Source organism: Saccopteryx bilineata, chromosome 8 (genome assembly GCF_036850765.1).
Source record: "Saccopteryx bilineata isolate mSacBil1 chromosome 8, mSacBil1_pri_phased_curated, whole genome shotgun sequence".
Lineage (NCBI taxonomy): Eukaryota > Metazoa > Chordata > Mammalia > Chiroptera > Emballonuridae > Saccopteryx > Saccopteryx bilineata.
Window position 1 is genome coordinate 27,021,780 of NC_089497.1, and position 17,440 is coordinate 27,039,219.

General features: G+C 44.6%; 1 protein-coding gene across 1 annotated transcript in view; it reads left to right on the forward strand.

The window, feature by feature from the left end:
• The window catches only part of ZBTB11 (zinc finger and BTB domain containing 11), a 44,500-nt gene that overhangs the window by 17,531 nt on the left and 9,529 nt on the right, over positions 1-17,440 (forward strand). Inside the window, exons 4-6 of the mRNA XM_066240669.1 lie at positions 3,018-3,859; positions 4,093-4,272; positions 16,009-16,254. Coding sequence (XP_066096766.1) covers positions 3,018-3,859; positions 4,093-4,272; positions 16,009-16,254 — 1,268 coding nt within the window. The remainder of the gene's footprint in view (positions 1-3,017; positions 3,860-4,092; positions 4,273-16,008; positions 16,255-17,440) is intronic.

Here is a 17,440-nt window from a genome sequence, read left to right on the forward strand (position 1 = left end):
CTGACCAGGAATTGAAACGGAGACACCCACATGCCAGGCTGATGCTCTACCACTGAGCCAGCTGAGCTTTTTTTTTTTTTTTACAGAGACAGAGAGAGGGATAGATAGGGACAGAGACAGGAATGGAGAGAGATGAGAAGCATCAATCATCAGTTTTTCGTTGTGACACCTTAGTTGTTCATTGATTTCTTTCTCATATGTGCCTTGACTGTGGGGCTACAGCAGACTGAGTAACCCCTTGGTTAAGCCAGTGACCTTGGGTCCAAGCTGGTGAGCTTTGTTCAAACCAGATGAGACTGCACTCAAGCTGGCGACCTCAGGGTCTCGAACCTGGGTCCTGTGCATACCAGTCCAATGCTCTATCCACTGCGCCACCACCTGGTCAGGCAAGCATTTTTTATTTAAATATTTGTTATTGATTTTACAGAGAGGAGTAACAAGAATCGTCAACCCATAGCTGCTTCTTTAGTTGGTCATTGGTTGGTTCTTGTATGTGCCTTGATCGGCAAGGCCAGGGTTTTAAACCTACAACCTCAGTGTTCCAGGTCGATGCTCTATCTACTCTGTCACCACAAGCCTAGCATTTTTTGAAAAGTATATGGGTCCTTCAGGGAATTTTAGTCTACCATACTGCTGGATGTGGAAGTACTTGTCATAATTTTTAAATCTGTAACCATTGTTGTCTATTAAATTTTTTTAAACTTTTCATAAAAACACTTGATATTAAATTTACCCTCTTAATGAATTTTAAGTGTACAGTTCAGTCCTATTAACTGTATTCAGTCTGAATGTGAGCTATATTCACATTGTTGTGTAACAGCTGTAGAACGTTCTCATCTTGTAAAATTATCTGTTTCGCTTTCATTTACAGAGTGTGTACATGTATATGTAAAAAGATTGGGGTAAAAACAATACCAAAATCATCTATTATCTTTTGACAGTAAGGTTATGAGTAAGATTATTTTTTACTTTCTTATTTTTTGTGTGTTTTACAGTACTTTACAATAAAATATTAACTTGCACCTTTGAGAAAATGGTTTTAGACATTCAGAGTGTTATTTGGAACAGTGTTAATTCTTTTATGGGAAAATTATCTTATGATTTCAAATTAAAAATTAAAAGGATACTAGGTAGCCTGACCTGTGGTGGCATAGTGGATGGGGCATTGACCTGTAACTCTGTGGTCGCCGGTTCAAAACTCCGGAAGTGCCCAGTCAAGGCACATACGAGAAACAACTACTTTGAGTTGATGCTTCCTGCTCTTCCTCCCGCCCCTTTCTCTCTCTCTCTCTCTCCTCTTTTTTAAAAAATCAGTAAATAAAATCTTAAAAAAAAAGAAAGAACAGATACTAGGTAAAAGACAAAAATATATTATTTTGTTGGTATGTGTTCTTTTCCTAAGAAATATTCTTATTTACCTCAAACTTATTTAACTTGATCTCATCATTTGTGATAGGATTAATATGGCACAGCCTATTTGATTATAGCTTTTATAGGAATGGCAGAAATAGCCATGATAATAATGCTGATATGTAGTCTCCTCACTTTTCAACCTGACTCCTAATGTATCACATAGTTGAAGATGTCTCTCTATACTTGTCCACCCTTTCTTCCCATGTGAAAGGACCACTTTTTATGTACCTGATTCAAAACTGGAAAACAGCAAGTTGTGAATTTTTAAAGGGTTGCTTTGGCTCTCTCTATTATAATAAAAAGATCTCTAGGTCAACTGCTGTATGTGAGAAGTAAGGCACAGTGCTGTAAGAAGGGATATAGAATGCTTGCTTTTAGAAAGAAACTCTGGAAGACTATACAATTTATTTTTGAGCAAGAGAGAGACAGGAAGGAGGAGAGGTGACAAGCATTAACTTGTAGTTGTGTCACTTGAGTTGTTCATTGCTTCTTGTATGTGCCTTGACGGGGCAAGGGGGGCTCCAGCTGAGCCAGTGACCCCTTGTTCAAGTCAGTGACCATGGGACCAAGTTGATGATCCCACGCTCAAGCCAGATGAACCTGCTCCCAAGCCGGCAACATCAGGGTTTCAAACCTGGGACCAGCCGCATTCCAGGTTGATGCTCTATCCACTGTGCCACCACTGGTCAGGAAAGGCTATACAAATTCTTAGTCAGATGGGGTATGAAGATGGAGTTAGACAGATCACTCTAATTTTCTGGTTGTTGAATCATCTGAATATTTTAAATGGCTTTTGAAAGCGAAGTACTGAGAGCTTAGAAAAGAAATAAACTGGTCTTATTTTCTTACATAAAATAAGAATGTAATATCTCATGTGTACAGCAAGTATTTCATTCCTTAGACCAGGGATAGGCAAACTGTAGCCCAAAGGCCATTTTTTTTGGTAATAAAGTTGTATTGGAACACAGCCACACCCATTTGTGTATGTATTATCTATGGCTACTCTCTAGCTGCAGTGACAGAGTTGAGTAGTTGCAACAGACACTTTATGGCCTGCACTATTAATTACCTGATTCTGTACATAAAATTTTGCTGATCTCCTGCCTTAGACCTTGTTTTTAAATTTTTAGTGGAACCCTTTGTTTACAATCAAATTTTCATATGGACTTCTATTAGAAAATACAGATATGCTTATGCAGCGAGGCTAGGAGACAAGTGGTTGAACCCTGCCTACTCACCTGCATCCCTCTCTTTTTTTACCCTCCATTCTCCAGCAGCTGTTTCTTGAGGGGAATTTGAGGAACCCCCGGGGTTCTAAGGAATACAGTTTGAAAATGACTGCCTTACAACAACTCTTTGAGGTAGTAAGTCTGATATTATTTTCTATTTTAGGTCTTGAGAACTCGGCTCATAGAAGTGAGTTAGTCAAGGCTTAATAAGCGACCAGAACACAAAGCAAATCCAGGATGCTTAACTGCAGAATAAATGGCCATGCTTGCCTTTATATTCTATTTGATGTTGTCATAATTGTATATTAATTGTTCTTACAAGGTGTTTTAGTGGTGATTTGACTTTTTATCCCCCATCTGTCCTGTTTCATATAGGTTTCTGTAAAGCAAGCTTCCTTCCTCTACTGGAATTTGCCTACACATCTGTGCTAAGTTTTGATTTCTGTAGCATGGCTGATGTAGCCATCTTGGCTCGGCATCTCTTCATGTCAGAAGTTTTAGAAATCTGTGAAAGTGTACATAAACTAATGGAGGAAAAGCAGCTAACAGTATATAAGAAAGGTGAAGTACAAACAGTTGCATCTACTCAGGACTTAGCAGAACAAAATGGAGCTGCAGCACCTCCTGTGACAAACAATGAGAGAACCACCACAACTTTATCTACTGAACTTGGGGATTGTGAAATTGTGCTACTGGTGAATGGAGACTTGCCAGAAGCCGAGCAGAACGGAGAGCTAGGACGACAGCCCGAACCCCAGCCGTCCTCAGAGGCTCAGGCTACTCTGTCACCTTCAGCTGTAGGCTGTGTACCTGATTCTCATCCTGAAATGGAGTCTGTCAGTTTAGTAACAAAGAACATCCAGTCAGAACTACAAACTTTAAACAGCACAGAAGATAGCACAGTTTCTAATATTTACCCTAAACTTTCCAAAGAGAATGTAATCAGTAGCTCTCTGGAAAACAGTAATGCGGGAAATGATACATCAGTGGAGGGTATGTGTGGTGAAGACAGTTCAGAGCACAGGCAGAGCTTTGGCCAGTCTTCAGAAGAGCAGGAAAGGCTGGTTGCAAGGCCAGACCTCGGCCCTGATGACGACACTTACAGAAGCAGACTTCGTCAGCGCTCTATTAATGAAGGCGGGTATATCCGACTGCACAAGGGAATGGAGAAGAAGCTGCAGAAGAGGAAAGCCCTTCCTAAGTCAGCAGTTCAACAGGTAAGACTTGACCTTGATCATTCTAGCTTTAATTTGAAAGCATGCAATTGATAAGCTTACATCTATAGTGAAAATTATTTTTGGGTGAAGGGGGATAAGTGCAAGAAAGCAACTTTCATAAGATAATCTTATTAATAAGATCGTGTGAATTTGCAATATTTATGACTCATGACTTAAAACCAAAAATGATTATACAGTATTTACTTAGATTGTGTTTTCTGCCATTTACTTAGGTAGCCCAGAAATTAGTTCAAAGAGGGAAAAAGATGAAACAGCCAAAAAGAGATGCTAACGAGAATACTGAGGAAGAAGCGCCTCATAAATGTGGGGAGTGTGGAATGGTGTTCCAGAGGAGATACACGCTTATCATGCACACACTGAAACACGAGCGAGCGAGAGAGTACAAGTGTCCGGTAAGTGTCTGGACAGCTAACGGTGGCTCTGGCATCATGTTAAGTAGGGTCTGACTCTGCTTCATTGTTATTCTGCCATCTGTGCTCTCTGTGTCTCTGTCTCCCTTATGTTACTGTAAGAGTCATCTTCTGATTTGTGCTTGTCGTATTCTTGACAAAAAAATATATATTTAGTAATGTAAAATTATCATTTAAAAATATAAGCTTGCCTGACCAGGCGGTGGCGCAGTGGATAGAGCATTGGACTGGGATGCCACGGACCCAGGTTCGAGACCCCGAGGTCGCAGCTTGAGCGAAGGCTTATCTGGTTTGAGCAAGGCTCACCAGCTTGGACCCAAGGTCGCTGGCTCGAGCAAGAGGTTACTCGGTCTGCTGTAGCCCCACGGTCAAGGCACATGTGAGAAAGCAATCAATGAACAATTAAGGTGTCACAACAAAAAACTAATGATTGATGCTTCTCATCTCTCTTCGTTTTTGTCTGTCTGTCCCTATCTCTCTCTCTCTCTGACTCTCTCTCTGTCTCTGTAAGAAAATAAATAAATAAATATATGCTAAAAAAATAGGAGAGGAGACTTTAGTAGCTAAATTCTGGACTCTGATAAATGGAATAACTGATGTAGCAAATTAAAAAAAAATTTATTTAGAAAATTAAATTTAACAGTGACCTTGATCAATAAGAATACATAGGTTTCGCCTGACCAGGCGGTGGCGCAGTGGATAGAGCGTCAGACTGGTATGCGGAAGACCCAGGTTCGAGACCCCGAGGTCGCCAGCTTAAGCGTGGTCTCATCTGGTTTGAGCAAAAATTCACCAGCTTGGATTCAAGGTCGCTGACTCAAGCAAGGGGTTACTCAGTCCGCTGAAGGCCCATGGTCAAGGCACATATGAGAAAGCAATCAATGAACAACTAAGGTGTCGCAATGCACAACGAAAAACTAATGATTGATGCTTCTCATCTCTCTGTTCCTGTCTGTCTGTTCCTGTCTATCCCTCTCTCTGACTCTCTGTCTCTGTAAAAAAATAAAATAAAATAGGCCCTGGCCGGTTGGCTCAGCGGTAGAGCGTCGGCCTGGCGTGCGAGGGACCCAGGTTCGATTCCCGGCCAGGGCACATAGGAGAAGCGCCCATTTGCTTCTCCATCCCCCCCCCTTCCTCTCTGTCTCTCTCTTCCCCTCCCGCAGCCAAGGCTCCATTGGAGCAAAGATGGCCCAGGCACTGGGGATGGCTCCTTGGCCTCTGCCTCAGGCGCTAGAGTGGCTCTAGTTGCGGCAGAGCGACGCCCCGGAGGGGCAGAGCATCGCCCCCTGATGGGCAGAGCCGGGTGGATCCCGGTCGGGCACATGCGGGAGTCTGTCTGACTGTCTCTCCCCGTTTCCAGCTTCAGAAAAATACAAAAAAAAATAATAATAATAATAAAAATAAATAAAATAAGGAGTTAAAAAAAAAGAATACATAGGTTTCAAGCAGACATTTCTATAGCATTTAAGCTGTTGATTATGTTTTATACGCATTACCCAAAGTCAGGTCATTTTCTGTCACCTTATATTTATCCCTCTTTGCTCCCATATTCCTCCCCCTCCCCCACATTTCCCTCCTGCTGGTGCCCACTTCACTTTTATCTATGTCCACGAGTCTTGGTTTTATATCCCACCTATGTGTGAAATCATCCAGTTCTTAGCTTTTTCTGATTTACTTATTTCACTCAGTATAATGTTCTCAAGGTCCATCCATGTTGTCGTAAATGGCACTATGTCATCATTTCTTTTTTTTTTTTTTTTTTTTTTTTTCTTTTCATTTTTCTGAAGCTGGAAACAGGGAGAGACAGTCAGACAGACTCCCACATGCGCCCGACCGGGATCCACCCGGCACGCCCACCAGGGGTGAAGCTCTGCCCACCAGGGGGCGATGCTCTGCCCATCCTGGGCGTCGCCATGTTGCGACCAGAGCCACTCTAGCGCCTGGGGCAGAGGCCACAGAGCCATCCCCAGCGCCCGGGCCATCTTTGCTCCAATGGAGCCTTGGCTGCGGGAGGGGACGAGAGAGACAGAGAGGAAAGCGCGGCGGAGGGGTGGAGAAGCAAATGGGTGCTTGTCCTGTGTGCCCTGGCCGGGAATCGAACCCGGGTCCTCCGCACGCTAGGCCGACGCTCTACCGCCGAGCCAACCGGCCAGGGCCCTCATTTCTTTTTTTTATTTTTTAATTTTTATTTTTGTATTTTTCTGAAGCTAGAAACGGGGAGAGACAGTTAGACTCCCACATGTACCCGACCGGGATCCACCCGGCACGCCCACCAGGGACGATGCTCTGCCCACCAGGGGGCGATGCTCTGCCCCTCTGGGGCGTCGCTCTGCCGCGACCAGAGCCACTCTAGCGCCTGGGGCAGAGGCCAAGGAGCCAGCGCCCAGGCCATCTTTGCTATGTCATCATTTCTTATAGCTGAGTAGTATTCCATAGTATATATATACCACATCTTCTTCATTCAATCTTCTGTTGAAAGACATTTTGGTTGTTTCCATGTCTTGGCCACTGTGAATAATGCTGCAATGAACATGGGGGTGCATGTGTCGTTACGTACCAGTGTTTTTGAGTTTGGGGGTATATACCCAGTAGAGGGATTACTATTCTTAACTTTTTGAGAAAGCACCATACTTTCTTCCATAATGGTTGTTCTAATTTGCATTCCCACTAGTGGTGAATGAGGGTTCCTTTTTCTCCACAGCCTCTCCAACACTTGTTATTACCTGTCTTGTTGACAATAGCTAATCTAACAGGTGTGAGGAGGTATCTCATTGTAGTTTTGTTTTGCATTTCTCTAATAGCTAATGAAGATGAGCATCTTCTCATATATCTGTTGGCCATTTGTATGTCCTCTTGGGAGAAGTGTCTGTTCAGATCCTCTCCTAATTTTTAAATTGGATTGTTTGCTTGTTACTGAACTTAGTGAGTTCTTTATATATTTTGGACATTAACTCCTTATTGGAGTTGTTGTTTGCAAATATCATCTCCCATTTAGTTGGCAAATTTGAAAGGGCTCATTGTCAGGCTTTCAGTGGGGGAAGCTAAGAATCAATTGAAATTGTATTGCAGAACTGCCAAACATCTTAGGAATTAGTATTACTCCCTAACTTAAAAGTAGAAGTGAGTCTGTTGTTTAAAGTCTCTTTAAGAACCAGTTAAGTCCCCACCACCACTCCTCAACAAAGGTCCATCCTCCATTCTGGAGAGGACAGAGTGACGAGTGCTCTGGGACGCTGTGTGCGGAGACGGCGGGTGTGCTGGCCCCGGACCGAGAACAAAGGTCCATCCTCTCCACTCTGGAGAAGACAGAGTGACGAGTGCTCTGGGACGCTGTGTGTGGAGACGGCGGGTGTGCTGGACCCAGACCGAGAACAAAGGTCCATCCTCTCCATTCTGGAGAAGACAGAGTGACGAGTGCTCTGGGACGCTGTGTGCGGAGACGGCGGGCGTGCTGGACCCAGACCGAGAACAAAGGTCCATCCTCTCCATTCTGGAGAGGACAGAGTGACGAGTGCTCTGGGACGCTGTGTGCGGAGACGGCGGGCGTGCTGGACCCAGACCGAGAACAAAGGTCCATCCTCTCCATTCTGGAGAGGACAGAGTGACGAGTGCTCTGGGACGCTGTGTGCGGAGACGGCGGGCGTGCTGGACCCAGACCGAGAACAAAGGTCCATCCTCTCCATTCTGGAGAAGACAGAGTGACGAGTGCTCTGGGACGCTGTGTGCAGAGACGGCGGGCGTGCTGGACCTGGACTGAGAACAAAGGTCCATCCTCTCCATTCTGGAGAGGACAGAGTGACGAGTGCTCTGGGGACGCTGTGTGCGGAGACGGCGGGCGTGCTGGCCCCAGACCGAGAACAGTAAAGCTTACACCCTACATACTGGGACTTCCGAGTCGTCTTTCCCTAATTCTCAGCATGTTAACTGTCACGTCTGTAACTTGAAAGCAAAAAGATCTTTTAGAAATGAGAAATCCAAAGCCCATAAGCAAAAAGATCCTCCAGAGTAAAGCCTGTGGCTGACAGCCCACTCCCCACTTACACAGAAATTCCAGTCACGTTTCTTAATGTTTTACTCTGAAATATGAATAGATATCAGGGATAATCAGACCCATGATAAATATTTCAAGAAAAAAAAACTTTGAGGAATTCAAGACTATGCAGAGAGAAGAAAATTTAAAAACAAAGTTCTCTTACGTCGACTGCCTAGAGTCGGTGCTGTAGGAAGCAACACTCCCTCCTCTCCCTCTCTGCCAGCCGCTGGGCAGCCGCAGAGCAGCAGCTGTGTGTGAGTGCGCCTCTGTCCACGCCGGCCAGCCTGGTGTCCAGATCGGCAATGCCTGCCGGGAGCTCTGCTGCCTGGAATGTGGCATCCAGCCTGCTGGCCAGGTGCCGAGTGACAAGACCACTGGGAACGACTCCTTCAACACCTTCGGTGAAAAAGTGCTGGCAAGCATGTGCCTAGGGCCGTGTTTGTAGACCTGGAACCACAGTCATTGATGAAGTTCACACTGGTACCTACTGCCAGCTCTTCCATCTGAGCAGCTCATCACAGGCAAGGACGATGCTGCCAATAAATAGGCCCTCAGGTTTGATGGAGCACTGGATGTTGATCTGACTGAATTCCAGACCAACCTGGTGCCCTGTCCTTGTATCTGCTTCCCTCTGACCACGTATTCCCCTGTGGGCTCTGGTGAGAAAGCCTGCCGTGAACCGCTTTCTGTAGCAGAGGTCACCAGTGCGTGCTAGAGCCAGCCAACCCGATGGTGAGATGTGACCTCACCGTGGTTAATACATGGCTTGCTGCCTATTGTACCGCGTTGACACGGTTCCCAAAGATACTGCCGTTGACGCTGCCAAGATCAAACATTCCATCAGTTTGTGAACTGGTGCCTCAGTGGCTTCAAAGTTGGCGTTAATCAGGATGTGAGGACGATCTGGCTGCGACATCTGTCACCCCATTGATCGCCAGGGTGATTTGGCTGATCTGGCTGGCTAGGCGGGTGTCCCCTTCCTCCCTCACCGCTCCATGTGCGTCCTTCCCGAAGCTGTGCGCTCGGTCGAAGAGGACGACTTCCCCGCTAGAGGAGAGGACCGTTCTTCGGTCAAGGGTATAGAGTAGCTGCGCTCCCCTGCTGGATCCTCCGAACAAGTCTCAAGCTCCATTTGTAGGAGAACATAGGGTAGTCAAGCTTCCAAGACTCCAGACACATCCAAGTGAGACACTGCATGTGGCAGTCTGCCTTTCTTTAAAAAAAAAAAAAAAAAGTTGGCGTTAATCAGCAGCCTCCCACTGTGATAGCTGGTGGATACAGGCCAAAGTGCAGCGAGCCGTGTGCATGCTGAGCAACACCGGAGCTATTGCTGAGGCCCAGGCCTGCCTGGACCACGAGTTCGACTTGATGTCTACCAGTCAGGCCTTTGCTCACTGGTACGTGCTGAGCGTGAAGGAAGGAGCCCTTTCTGAGGCCTGTAAGGATATAGCTGCCCTTGAGAAGGATTATGAGGGGGTTGGGATGGATTCTGTTACAGGAGAGGGTGAGGAAGAAGGAATACTGAAGTTAAAATGTCACAGTGGTGCTGCTTTTACAGGGGAGCTTATTCTGTTACAGACAGTGAAAGGTTGTGGTCTGATCAGTTCATTTGCATATAGCAGTATATGCTCATACACGGTTACTGGCCAGTGCTTATTATAGACCAAACCTTTTATTTTTATATGGGTTTTAATAAAGTTTCCCTGTTTTTTGTTTGTTTAAAAAAAAAATTAAATGAAATGAAAAAAGTAAACCCAAGTCACAAAGTATAATTTATATCAGAGATAAGTGAAAAGGTTATATCAATGAAATAATAATCAGGTACTATATTTTTAAAAGGGCATGTTAAAATAACAGAAAAGCTTTTTAGAAATAAAATATGTAATAAATATAAAAATCACAGAAAAGTTGGGAAATAGAATTGACTAAACCTCTCAGAAAATAGAGCAAAAATGCAAGTTAGAAAATAGAATGAGAGAAATCTAGAGGATTGGTCTAAGATCTGTAATACCCACATAATTCCAAACAGAGAATGTGGAGAAAAGAAAACCATTGATGCAATAAAGAAAACTTCTAGCATTTAAGAACAGAAGTTTTCTCATTAAAAGGGCAGGTTGAATGCCCAGAACTGTGGATAAAAATAAATCTGTCAATTTATATTATAAAATTTCAGAATCAAAGGACAAAGAAAAAATTCCTGTAAATTGCAAGGCAGCATAAAGATGGTCAGTCTCACGAGAATGGTGAAGGGTGTGAGGGGTAGACCAGCTTCATCGTTTTCAGCAGCAGCAATGGAAGCTAGAAGACAGAGGCACAGTGTCTTTAAAATTGCACAGAGGGGCCAACAGCAATGAAAACTCAGTTACAGCAGGAGGGCTCACATAACCCACACAAAGGACATTCCTGGAGCATCCAGCTCAGGTCATCAGAGAGACTGTGTCAGTGAGCCCCACAGGACAACTCCATGAGGCCGTCTACCATGACTCGGAGTCATAGCAGATCCACCGAATACAGGGAAACCAACACATCTACATCCGGTCAGGGTGGTAGATGTTCTGGCCTCCCGCCTCAGCCACATTGGAATTACAGCGACACTACAGAGTAACCGTCATTCAGAACCACTTGAAATCTGGCTGAATGGAAGCCTTACAACTAAGGAGTTAGTAAGAAAAGCCACATTAAGACTAGTAAGGGGTGGAGACACGGAACAGGCTGGGCCCACATTCATGTGTAGCAGATAAAAAGCAGGAGGTATATCTTGGCTGCAGAGGTCCCCAGAAGAGCTGAGGTCCCCCCCCAGGTTTCCAATACCAGGAAAAAAGTCCCATAACTGCTGGCTGTAACAACCAGTGAGGATTGAGGCTAAGGGAGGCAGAGGTCTGCTAGAGTCCTGGGCACTTCCTATAAAGGGCCTGTGCATGGACTTATTCTGACTCTGCCTGAGCCCCAGTGCTGGGGTGTTAGCTTGAAAGGCACCAGGGACATACAGGTAGGGTCTGAATTGCTGCTATCAGGATGATTGGGGGGGGGGTCTTCCTCCCCGTAGAAGTGCTGGCACAGACCATTTCTCCTTTCCTGAGCCCTCTTCCCAAAGAGCTGGCAGGGGGCTGCCTTAGCTGAGTCCCCATCAACCTGGCTAATAGTGTTGCCCCCACTCTGGTGATTCCCTGAGACATGTTCTATCCAACTTTCTGGTTCAACCTAAGCTGTTTCCAGTGGCTTTTCCATAGGCATGGCCTGTCTTGGCTCATGCTTCAGATTTTCCTAAAATCTCAAATAAGCAGCATTTGGGCTCAGTGAGCCCCATACCTCTTGCTAAGGGTCCCGGGCCCAGCACTAGCACCAGCTAGCCCTGGTTCACAGCTTGGCCTCACCTTGGCACCTCCAAGCCTGGCACAAGTAGCAGACACCTGCATTTTGCTTTGTAGCTCATGCTGGTAGCCTCAGGCAGAACACAGCTGGTGGCTAACCTTGGCCCGCACCTTCTAGCAGGCCCTAGAGCCAGCACACCCAGTGGACAGCTTCAGCCACATTGAAGCACCACCACTCAGCCACCTCCACAAGCGACACACTCGAGGGGTAGATTCAGTGAGCACCAGAGCCCAGCTGAAATAATTCCTGTTCTGTGGGGTGGGCCCCTGCACAGCCTGTCCATGGTGGTCAGTGGTCTCAGTCCGTCTTTTTAGCTGATCAGGTTGGGGGTAAATCCTTTCCATTAATGTGTCAACAGCAGTTCAGGCTCAAAGACAACAGGAGAGCTCCCGCAGCCCACACAGGGAATCTGGAGCACCCAGCACAGGTGACAAGGGAGACTGAGCCAGTGCGCCAAGCAGGACACCTACTATAGTAGGTCACTCTCGGGCCTGGGAGACCTAGCAGCTCTACCCAATACACAGAAGCAAACACAGGGGCACTGCCAGAGTGAGGGGACAAAGGAACATCCCAAACGAGAGAGCAGAGGAAAACCCCAGGAAAGGAACTAAACAAAATGGAGACGAGCAATCTGGATTCAGAGTTCAAACACTAGTACTCATCAGTGAATTTAATGAGACCCTCCACAGCATAACATTTAAAAAAAAGGATCAGTCAGAAATGAAGGATACACTAACTGAAATGAAGAATAATTTATAGGGAATCTACAGTAGAGTAGATGAAGCCAAGAATCAAGTCAGCGATGTGGAATATAAGCATGCAAAAAACGCCCAATCAGAATAGCAAACAGAAGAAAAAATTTTAAAAAATGAGGATAGTGTAAGAGCCTCTGGGACAACTTCAAGCATACCAACATTTGTATCATGGGGCTACCAGAAGTAAAGAAGGAGAACAAGAAATTGAAAACCACCTGACCAGGCGGTGGCGCAGTGGTGCGGTGGATAGAGCATCGGACTGGGATGTGGAGGACCAGGTTCGAGACCCCAAGGTCACCAGCTTGAGTGCGGGCTCATTTGGTTTGAGCAAAGCTCACCAGCTTGGACCCAATGTCGCTGGCTCGAGCAAGGGGTTACTTGGTCTGCTGAAGGCCCGCGGTCAAGGCACATATGAGAAAGCAATCAATGAACAACTAAGGTGTCACAAAGAAAAACTGATGATTGATGCTGCTCATCTCTCTCTGTTCCTGTCTGTCCCTATCTATCCCTCTCTCTGACTCTGTCTCTGTAAAACAAACAAACAAAAAAAGAAATTGAAAACCTAGGCCCTGGCCAGTTGGCCCAGAGCATGGAGCACCAGTCTGGCGTATGGATGTCCCAGGTTCTATTCTTGGTCAGGGAACACATGAGAAGCGATCATCTGCTTTTCTTCTCCTTCTCCTCTTTCTCTCTCTCTTCCCCTCTCACAGCCAATGACTTGGTTGGTCCAAGTGTCAGCCTCAGGCGCTGAGGATAGCTCGGTTGATTCAAGCATCAGCCCCAGATGGGGGTTGCTAGGTGGATCCCAGTTGGGATGCATGTGGGAGTCTGTCTCACTATCTCCCCCTTTGCACTTAAAAATAAAAATAAATATATGAATAACTAAAAAAGAAAACCTATTTTTAAAAATAATGACAGGGAACTTCGCTAACCTGGTGAAGGAAATATATATACAAGTCCAGGAAGCACAGAAAATCTCAAGGTAAACCCAAAGAGGCCCACACCAAGGCATATCATAATTAAAATGCAAAGGTTTAAAGACAGAGAGAACCTTAAAAGCAGCAAGAGAAAAGCAGTTACATACAAAGGAGCTCTCATAAGATCGTCAGCTGATCTCTCATCAAAAGCTTTGTAGGCCAGAAGGAATTGGCAAGAAATACTGAAAGTGATGAAAAGCGAGGACAACCTATGAGCTTTGCAGAGAAGGAAACGCTAAAGGAGGTCATTACCATGAAACCAGTATTATGGAATATTAAAGGGTTTTCATTAAGAAGAAAAGATAAAGAATATTAACAATACACTTGACTGGTGGTGGTGCAGTGGATAGAGCATTGACCTGGGATGCTGAGGTCACAGGTTCGAAACCCTGAGGTCTCTGGTTTGAGTATAAGCTCACCAGCTTGAGTGTGGGATCATCAGCATGATTCCATGGGCACTGGCTTGATCCCAGAGGTTGCTGGCTTGAGACCCAAGGTCGCTGGCTTGAGCAAGGGGTCACTGGCTCAGCTGGAGCCCCCTGGTCAAGGCACATATGAGAAGCAATCAGTGGACAACTAAAGTGCTGCAACTACCTGTTGATGCTTTCCATCTCTCTCCCTTCTGTTTGTCTCTCTCACATGCGCATGCTTATAATAATGTGAACAATAAGATGGCAAATAAATATCTATCAGCAATTGAATCTAAAAAACAAAAAGATGCAGCGAACGTTTTGACAGTTGGGTTGGGGGGATGCGTAGAAAAAGGGATTAAGACACACAAATTGGTTGTGAGAGAACAGTCATGGGGATGTTAAGTACAGCATAGGGAGTGCCGTCAGTAATATGCTGGTAGTTTGCATAGTGTCCAGTTATGCAATGTCTAATGTCTGAGGTGAACACCTGAAACTAATACAATGTATGTCCACTCCACTGTAATTGAAAAATAACAAATAAGAAAAAAAGAAACAAGCACAAAGAGAGACAGCCAGAATGGGAGACAAAGAAATATGTCCCAAATGAAAGAGCAGGAGAAATCTCCAGAAAAAGCTAAATGAAACGAAGGTAAGTAATTTATTAAGTAAAAGGATGTGGAGAAAAGAGAAAATGTTTCTTTCTTGGAATCTGTAGCCAGTAAAACTCAGTTATTTGTGATGGTATAATAAGGACATTTCCAGATGTGCAAGGTCTGGAAGGTTTGCCTCCCGAGTTCCCTGTACTACCAGGAAGCTGTGGTAGTGTTCCACTGAAACGGGCAGACCTGGGGAGTGGGAAACTTGGGGTTCAGCTCTACGGACAGTCCAGGTGTAGAAACAGCTAGGCCGGGGTGCAGCGGGCGTCATGCTTTGATAAAGATCTCCCACGAGGTGATGTGTTCTAAATCTCTTCTTTGTGGGCAGTTGAGGAAAGGCTTTGGTGATGAATTCGCAGTGAATACAAAGAGAAGTAGGCAAAACAAAACAGAACGAAAGGAAAGAGAACCATGGTGTACACATGGTTCCTGCTGTAATGTCATTTACATCATCAAATAATGTATACACTGAAGTGGATCTAATCAAAATTTGGATAAAACTATAGTATTGAGAAAGTCCGGTAATGGGAAGGATCTCCTTATGTGTAGGGAGTGGGAGGTGAAAAAGAATGTCATCACCCATTGCTTCTGTGACTTAGAGTTACAAAGAGAAGTGTCATGAGAGAATAAAATAAAAAAACAAGTGGAAGACGTAGTGGACCACACACGAGTTTTATTTTATTTCTGTAGTTAGTTTTATTTTTAAAAATAGGTTTTGTAGCTGGTGAGCATATATAACTTTGATTTCATGAATCTCCTAACTGCAGGATAAAATCCAAGGGCCATGACAGTTTTGTTTTTCTGCTTTTTCCAACCCCTATTTTCCCCACCTAAGAACTATTAACACTCCTCTAATGATAGCATCTCCTGTCTTTGCCTATGTCCCACAATTATTTTATTGATTTGAGTGAGAGAGAGAGAAAAAGAGAGGAAGGGGAGAGGAGAGGAGAGAGATGAGAAGCATCAACTCATAGTTACTTCACTTTAGTTGTTCATTGATTGCTTCTCATACACGGCTTGACCGGGAAACTCAAGCTGAGCCTGTGGTCACTTGCTCAATCCACTGACTTTGGGCTCAAGCCACCTTGGGATCATGTCGATCATCTTCCACTGGAGCGGTGACCTCAGGATTTCGAGTGGGGAGCCTCCGTCAGCGTACAAAGTGGGTGCTCTGTCTGTTGCACAGCAGCCGTCAGGCACACTGTTTCTTCAACCCAGACCCACTTTCCTTAGTGCTCCGATTACTCCCTCTTCTTAAAGAATTCACTTTGTCTTTCTTTGACATATAAATCCTGTTTCTGTGGTTAGATTATAAACCTTTCCAGAGTAGGAGGCTGGGTCGTATTTCTTGCATCTTTATAATCTGGTACCTAGCACATTGTTTTTACATAGTATATGTGTTTATTGTCTTATGTAATTGTAACAAAGAAATGGGAAGTTGAAATGAGTTGTTTCACTTAACATGTGTAATGAGATTACACTTAGACAGATCTTGTGTGCTTTCTTTTCCAGTTGTGTAAAAAGCAGTTTCAGTACAGCGCCTCTTTGAGAGCGCACCTGATTCGACACACCAGGAAGGTCGCACCCACGTCTTCGTCTTCCAATTCCACGTCCAACGAAGCTTCGGGAACATCGTCTGAGAAGGGCAGAACCAAACGAGAATTTATATGTTCCATATGTGGAAGGACATTACCTAAATTATACTCTCTTCGAATACATATGTTAAAGCACACTGGGGTAAAGCCACATGCATGCCAGGTAAAGTCATAATGTTCATTTTGTTATACAAAGAAGATTGAAACTTCAGTGGTGGTTACACTGACTCTAGAGTTACATTTACTCTTATAAAATGTCAGAGGCAATTCTTTGATTTTTTCAGTTTATTGCCTGGATAAAGGGTGATTCCCAGTTACGTTCTTTAATTTGCTGTTTAATTTATTGTAATTTGAAATGAATCTATTTAGGATGTTCATGCAGTCTGTTAGCATTCAGAGGATGTAGTATGTGAGCGCTTTCTTCCCAGTTATCCCTTAACTATCAGCCCCACCGACCTGGACCCGAAAGGAACCCGGGGTTTAAACAAATCTCCTTAGTGAAAATCCTGCCGAAGCTATGTATCGTGATCCTTCCTAGAGCTAAGGACTGAAGGTACCTAAATGCCAGAATCTGACTCCTAGGTAAAGAGTCCAACGATTAGTCAACTCTGGGCCATTCTCTCTCTTGTTCTGTGTTTACTTGTTTTAGCTTTTTGTTATATGAGAGTAGAATGACCTGTGGTTTGAAACCCTGGGCTTGCCTGGTCAAGGCAATCCAAGAAGCAGCTACTACGAGTTGATCCTTCTGGCTCTTATCCCTCTCTACCCTCTCTCTAAAATCAGTAAATAAAATCTTAAAAAAATAAAAAGGTTCTCATGTATTCTTCATCCAGATTCAGTAGTTATCAACACAGGGCCAGCTGTCACTCACTGCCCTGTTCTCCACCCTTCAATAATTTTGAAGCTAAGCCCATAATTTTATTCATAAATTTAAAAACTAATTATTAATTGGGCCTCTGATCTTCTAGTGTAGCACTACTCAAAATGTGTGGTCCATGGAAGATAAGGACAGGAATGGAGAGTAAACATTTAGAAATGGTCTTGGCAACTTGACATTGTTGTGACATTTTTATTGTGTTGAACAAAAGTCTTGCCTGACCAGTGGTGGTACAGTGGATAGAGCGTTGACCTGAAACACTGAGGTCCCAGGTTTGAAACCCCAAGATAGCCGGCTTGAGTGCAAACTTGCCAGTATGTAGATGATCCCATGGTCTCTGGCTTGAGCCCAAAGGTCACAGGGTTGAAGCCCAAGGTCACTGGCTTGAGCAAGGGATCACTGACTCAACTTGAGTCCCCTAGTCAAGGCATGTATGAGAAGCAATAAATAGATAACTAAGTGACCCTACTAT